This window comes from Squalius cephalus, assembly GCF_949319135.1.
Source record: "Squalius cephalus genome assembly, chromosome: 23".
Classification (NCBI taxonomy): domain Eukaryota; kingdom Metazoa; phylum Chordata; class Actinopteri; order Cypriniformes; family Leuciscidae; genus Squalius; species Squalius cephalus.
The window spans coordinates 29,392,584-29,400,153 of record NC_137144.1 but is presented as its reverse complement, the minus strand read 5'-3'; the positions used below and the strand labels follow the sequence as shown (position 1 = coordinate 29,400,153).

At 39.7% G+C, this 7,570-nt stretch overlaps 1 protein-coding gene across 2 annotated transcripts in view; it reads left to right on the top strand.

Annotated features, from left to right (window-relative positions):
• LOC307151855 (PDZ domain-containing RING finger protein 4) overlaps positions 1–6,257 on the top strand; it is a 42,839-nt gene extending 36,582 nt beyond the window's left edge. For both annotated transcript variants that reach the window (XM_079860059.1, XM_079860058.1), the window contains 3 exons: positions 1,377–1,478; positions 2,972–3,067; positions 4,926–6,257. In XM_079860059.1, the coding sequence (XP_079716185.1) occupies positions 1,377–1,478; positions 2,972–3,067; positions 4,926–6,095 (1,368 nt within the window). In that variant the 3' untranslated portion in view covers positions 6,096–6,257. The remainder of the gene's footprint in view (positions 1–1,376; positions 1,479–2,971; positions 3,068–4,925) is intronic.
• Positions 6,258–7,570: the final 1,313 nt, after the last annotated feature.

The following is a 7,570-nucleotide window of genomic DNA, read 5'->3' as shown; positions in this document are numbered from 1 at the left end:
GTGTAAACGGACCCTGAAACAGCTGAAGCTAATGTGCCGTATTGTGTCGAAACACCGTCTCCACGCTGACCCCTAGTGCTCAGAACAGTGTAACTGCAACTAAACCCGGCCCAAACATGCATAAAAACACCTTTTACAAATCTAGTGCACATTTTTTTATTGAAAGTAAAATCTTTTAAATTCAATTATCTAATCATCTAATAAGATTATCAAGTGTCTATATTGTGACCCTGGATCACGTCTCGAGTCGCACGGGTATATCTCTGGCAATATCCAACAATACATTGTATGGGTCAAAATTATCGATTTTTCTTTTATGCCAAAAATCATTAGGATATTAAGTACAGATCATGTTCCATGAAGATATTTTGTAAATTTCCTACTGTAAATATATAAAACATTTATTTTTGTGAGTGAATGCACAACTTTAAAGGAGATTTTCTCAATGTTTCGATTTTCTTGCACCCTCAGATTCCAGATGTTCAATAGTTGACTATTGGTCCAGAGTCACATATGTGCTTTTATCAATATTCAGGGTTTGTGCTATGAATGTCTCAGCTAAACAGGCCAATAAGAGACTATTAACTACCATTATTCATCTTAATTCTACTGATGTCTAATTAAAACGTCTACAAAGGTGTAAAACAGATCCGAGATCAGGTAAACCCACAGACACTGGTTCACTGGTTCTCAGTGACTCCTCATGATCATGTGTTGACAGAGATCATCATCCCCAGCGGTGAAACATTGAAACGGTTATGCCGTAATGAAGCCTCGTTTGCTGAGATCTCGTGACTCTGTCAGTTTGATACACGCTCAGAACCACTGATTCAGAACAAGCGATTGGTAAAGGTTTGGAAGCTTCATGAAGCAGTGTTGTGAAATGGCCATCTCTATTCTGGCACCGACCGGCTCATTAATCTTCACCAGCGGCACATTAGCCCTCAGAACGAGCCGCTGATGACCCGAGCCTCGGCTACAGGACCTGGAGGAGAGCAGGGGCCCGTCTGGGTCGTTACTCTGATGGGATGTATTTTTAGCTGTAGTCTGTCGCTCAGGAGAACATGCTGGAGGTGTTTCCTAATGCAATCATCCACAAACTCACCAGCTTCAGGAAGAAGCGATGGTGTTTCTGCCTCGCTAACGGAAGAAACCGCTAAACTAAAGAGAGTCCAGTGAGAGACGCTGAGATGTGTTGCACTGCAAATAACATTTTCAGGAAAACAAGACTTAATATCTTCAGTCATTGTTCTTCTCCAGTAAATGTATCTTGATGTAAGAACGTTTAGATGTTTGTGCTGGAAAACGAGACAGAAACATCATTTTTTGCAGTGCATTTTTTCTGCTTCTCATTGGCTGGTGTGTGTGATTGACAGATCAATGGGCGGGACATTCAGGACAGAGAGGAAGCTGTGGCTGTTCTCACTAATGAAGAAAGCAGGAATATCGTTCTGCTGGTCGCCAGGCCGGAAATGCAGGTACGAACACACACACACACACACACACACACACACAAACTTTGCAAAAACACTTAGTGAAAACACAATTTGCACTATGAACAACACCCATGAATAACACCCTCCTGTAATTCATACACTCATATTTGTCTTCACATTTACTTTGTGATTCAGCTCGTTCACATCAACATGTTTGATTTTCACATGTGTAATCGACTTCCAACAGTAGCCTATAAAAACTAACAGCATGTTGATAACACGAGAGAGAGTGTGTGTGTGTGTGTGTGTGTGTGTGTGTCCAGACAGCTCGTGTGAACATTAACGGCTGTAATTAAACACATGATGAATGGATGATGTTTGAGGCTGTGTGTGTGTGTGTGTGTGTGTGTGTGTGTGTGTGTGTGTGTGTGTGTGTGTGTGTGTGTTGTGAAGCCGCTGACCGCTCCAGTTCATTACGCCAGCAGATCTGCAGAGAACATTACCTCCAATAATGTGTGTGATGCAGACGTCATAAAATGTGACACAGACGTAATGCGTTTCTCACATCAGAGCCATAAAAGCACAATGAACAGCTGAGTGGGTTTAATGAAGAAACGGCCTGCTCATATTTCATTTGACAAGACAGAAATGTAGCCTATTTTTAAGACTATTGCTATTTTTCTGAGGAATTTTTAAGGCAAAAAAATGTATACATTTTCAATACAGTGCTATGAGAATTTTGTGTGAAATGTGCTTCATTTTAATGACATTTTTTGTTAAACCGGACCAAAAACCATTATGTCTACACTTGAATATGATGTTCTTCCTCAGTGTTTCTGTCTTGTTTTCCAGCACAAATATATAAAGATTCTTACATCAAGATACATTTACTGGAGAAGAACAATGACTGAAGATATTAAGATATCAAAATTAAGTTTTTGCTTAAAACAAAAACAAACATCCACCAATGGAGTCCGAAAAATACACTTGTTTTCCTGTGAAGTAAAGTTATTTTCCTGAGCCCACTGACAGATATTTGCTCTTGATAAGCGTCACGTTTCAGGTTATTTTGTGTCTCCAGAAAATATATCTTGATTTAAGAATGTTTTGATAAGAAAATATGTTTTTGTGGTTTATATATAATTGTTCAGGCAAAGTTCAAAGCTTGTACAGAAGCAAATATCATCACATGATGTCACAATGCGCAGTAATGGTAATTTTCGTTACGCAGAATGACACTTCTCAGATTTTTATTGATTTATTTAATGTTTAATTTGTGTAGGGACAGATACAATAAAACATGGATAAAACTGTGAAGACAGCCTTCCAATGTGCGAATCATATTCTTATAGCTAAAGCTAATCTGCAACACTTGTCCCTTGAAGGACTTTTATAAATTACAGTTTATAAAACAGCAAACAACTAAAAAAACTTGAGTCCAAGTTTGTTGCTGAGTTAAGCCAGACTTTGTTGGAGTGAAATCCGTGATCTGCGGGTGTTGGTCGAGATTGACCCTGATCTCCTGTGGGTTTCAGGAGGAGCCGTGGCTGGATGATGAACACAGCGAGTTCTTGGAGGAGCTGAAGATGGAGATGCTGGAGGAACAGAGGAGAGAAGAGGAGGAGGAGAAGGTGAGAGAAACCAGAAGACATCTCGCACCTCAGGGGTTCTCCAGCACAAATATCTAAACGTTCTTAAATCAAGATACATTTACTGGAGAGGAACAGTGACTGAAGATATTACGACTAAAGGTCCTTGCACACCGAGTCCGAAATTCACGTTCGCAAGTTAAAAAATAAAATATGACCTCATGTTGTGTCAATCACGTTTACACACCGCCATCATAAAAAAATTCGGATCGGGTTCGATTTTATGCGTTTTCCGCATCCCTAGCAAGCACTTTAAGAGGTATTTTGACAATTCAGAGCCACCGTACAAGCGAACGGCAAAATTAGGGCTGCACGATTAATCGAAGTTTCCATGTAATCGCAATTTAACCGATTTGTCTTATTTTGATTATGAAATCACAAAGGCTGAGATTATTAGTTATGTGCAGCGTGTCAGTGACGTACGGCTCAGTAAACACTGCATCTGAAAGCTCTGAGTTTGAGTCGCTTATTACGTGCATTTGAAAAAGCAACACGTGTCAAACATTAGAAGCATTTATGAACCTCTTGTCCAACAAAAGACAACATTTAATAACACGCTTTTCCTCCAAACTCACTTCATAACGACAGTTGATCTTAAAATAATCCAGAATGGGGTCCGACATGTTGATCCGCTTCGTCTCGCTGCACAAAGCATTGTATGACAAACAAAGTGCGGAATACAGAGACTCATCAAACTGAGCCACTGATATCCTGAAGTAAACTTTGAATTGTTCGGGATAATCCCGAAATTAACTCTCCTTCCTCTCTACGCAATCTCAGGACCCAATATTTCCTCTTTCCTTTTCTCTTTTTAAGAAGAGAGAGGACACAAAAATCATCCTCACTGCTTGAAGACTCGAATTTGTATTGTTTTGCGAATTTTTCCGCAACGGATTAATTAATACACTTCGGACTCAGTGTGCAAGGTTTCTGTTGGTGACATTTTTATGATGACGAATACAAGAAAACACTTACAAACATTTTGGACTCAGTGTGCAATGACCTTTACTGAGAAAAAAAAGAAAAAATACAGAGTAAGAACATCATTTTTTGCATTGCTTGTGTTAGTAAATAAACAATGATAAATAATTTCTAGTTCCATATGTGGCAGTTTTACAATTCAAACAAAAGCTGATAAACATGTATTGTTCTAATCCATTCATACCATCTCCCAAATTAACACAAAAACTCAGTAGATTCTGGTTTCTCTTGAATAAACTCATGTCAATTCAAGTCATCTTCTTTTATACAGCGCTTTTAACAATATAGACTGTTTCATAGCAGCTTTACAGTGATAACAGGAGATTACAGTAACAGAGATTGTTTAGGCTTTACAGCAGATCTAGAATAAAGTTATTGTCCAGATAAAGTTAGTTTATGACTGATTCACTTCCGTTGTAAAGATCATTAGTTATTAACTTAGGGGCCGCTAACACACACCGTTCTAACAGAACTCTTAACCCTCATGTGGTGTTCAAAACCCTATAACACCTGTGGTCTTCCCGGGTCAAAATGACCCGAAGACCACATGAGGGTTAACACGCTCTGGCCGCTCATCCACACGACAACAGTGTTTGGGGCTCGAGAACGCAAACCATGAGATAGGTTCAAAGGTGCAAGCGCTGCAAATTTTTGAAAAACGTAAGTAATCTCTAAGGTAAGTAATAACGTAATCTCTGCGTAAGCTTCAAAAACGCGAATCTGTGAAAACGCTGACGGTGTGTATATGCATATTACATCTTTAGTCTATAAGTATTCACGTTTGAATATATATGTAATCTTTCTTTACAAATTGACCTCACCAAATGACTGGTCTGGCCTTTTTTTTTTTTCCCTGCAGGCCAGAGGAGCCGCTGAAGAAAACATCACAGCGTCCTGCTCCTACAACCAGCAGAAGATCAGTCCTCCAGACGGTTCTGAGAAGAACGTGCTCGCTCAGATCCAGAAGAGACTGTCGCGGTGTCTGCGGGAGGCTTCCGGTCAAAGAGACGGCCCGGAGAAGGAGGTTCCCGAAGGAGACCGATATCAGCAGCTGCTGGAGCTCAAGTGTCAGATCCGCAACAGCGGCGAGTTCGACCTCCTCTACACGCGCAGCAGCACCATCGAGTGTAGCGGCGTCCAGCACGAGCTCCGCATGCTCAACGAGGAGCTGCGCAGCATCGAGATCGAGTGCCAGAACATCATGCGGGCGCATCACCGGAAAGAGCCGGGGAAGAAGCTCGCGGACATCAGCGAGCATCCGGAGAAGTCGGATAAGGACAGTTCGAGTGCGTACAACACGGCGGAGAGCTCACGTAGCACGCCGCTAGCGATGGACCGATCGCCCGACCACAGGATAGTCAGGCTCACTAATCATAGGAACCTTCGTGGATCGTCCGTCAGGAGCGGGAGTCCCGATCACAGCAACCCGTCAGAGTCTCCCGCGGAAGACGAGCGATCTTTGAGGACTCGAATTGCCGCTTTATCAAGAGCGTCAGATACGCGACACTACCAGAGCTACATGGAGTTAGCCCACGGTCTGCTAGGCATGAGCGATCCGCAGGCCGTCCAGCCGTCTGAACCTAAAATGGAGTGGAAAGTGAAAGTCAGGAGCGACGGAACCAGATACATCACCAAACGTCCAGTCCGAGATCGTCTACTCCGGGAGAGAGCCCTTAAAATCAAGGAGGAGCGTAGCGGCGGGATGACGACTGATGATGACGCCATGAGCGAGATGAAGATGGGCCGCTACTGGAGCAAAGAGGAGCGTAAGCAGCATCTGTTACGGGCTAAAGAGCAGCGGCGGCGGAGGGAGTACATGCAGCGGAGCCGGCTGGAGAGTCTGCGGGAGACTCCGCTCAGCAGCGGAGAGGTGAGCATCATCCAGCTCAGCCAGCGCAAGATGATGAAGAAGCGGAACAAGAAGATTCTGGACAACTGGATGACGATTCAGGAGTTGATGACGCACGGGGAGAAAGCACCAGAGGGATCCAAAGTGCATAACGCCTTCCTGTCGGTTACAACTGTGTAGATTCACATGCAAGTTCTCAAACTTTACCCATTTACCCATGTGGTACGATCTACATTTGCCTCGTTCAATGTGGCAATTTTTATGAGAAGAGACCAGATGAATATTTTTCACACTTTGTTAATGTTTTCTAAGCAATTAAACAAGTTACATGTGCATTTTTTTTTTTTTTTATACAGTTTTTGTTACTGTAATATTTAAAGGAAGGAATATTTCACTCAAAGATTGCTGTCATAAGTCACATGTTCAACACAAACCGGTTTGCCTTTCTAAGCCTCTAGTTGGATATGATGGGGAAAAAAACTATTTTTTTTTTATCTGCTCACAATAGTTTGAAAAACTTTTTAAAAAATTTGCTTTTGCCCAAGAATTTTTTTTCATCCAATTTTTTTTTTTTCAAAATGTTTCATTTGAATATTACATTAGCCTGTTTGCTCACTAAACTATTGCTTTTCCATTTTTTTAAAGATTTTGAATATGAAAATATTCGACCCATTAACTTACTAAAGTTTTGCTTTCGTCCAATTGTCAAATTGTCAAAATTTTGAACATTGCATTCATCCATTTGCTCACAAAAGTTTTGCTTTAGTCTATTTTTTTTTCTACATTTTAAATTTTGAACATTGCATTAGCCCGTTTGCTCACTAAAGTTTTGCTTTCGTTCCAAAAACATTTTCAAATAAAATTTCATAAAATTTTGTATTTGAACTTTGCATTAACCCGTTAACTCACTAAAATTTTGCTTTCGCCCCCCAAATGATTTTTATTTATTTTGAATTAGAACTTTACATTAGCCTGTTTGCTCACTTACGTTTTTATTTTGCCCAATAAAGTTTTTTTATTATTATTATTTGAACTTTGCATTCACCCATTTGCTTATTTTTTTTGTGCTTTTATTCAATAAAATGTTTCCAAATTTTTTATTTTGAACTTTGAATTAGTCAATTTGCTCATTAAAGTTTTGCTTTCAGCCAACAAAATTTAACAAAATTTAGAATTTGAACTTTGCATTAACCCGTTAACTCACTAAAGTTTTGCTTTCGCCCCCCAAATGGTTTTTTTTATTTTTTTTATTTGAACTTTACATAAGCCTGTTTGCTCACTTACGTTTTTATTTCGCCCAATAAAGTTTTTAAAAAAAAAATTATTTGAACTTTGCATTCACCCATTTGCTATTTTTTTTGTTGCTTTTATTCAATAAAATGTTTCCAAATTTTATATTTTGAACTTTGAATTAGTCAATTTGCTCACTAAAGTTTTGCTTTCGTCTAATACAATTTTTCAAAAGTTTGAATTTGAACTTTGCGTTAGCCCATTTGCTTAACAAAGTTTTGCTTTCGTCCAATAAAATTGTATTTTGTTTTTAATTTGAGCTTTGCATTTACCTGTTAACTCACTAAAGTTTTGCTTTCGCACCCCAAATGTTTATTTTATTTTGAATTTGAACTTTACATTAGCCTGATTGCTCACTTAAGTTT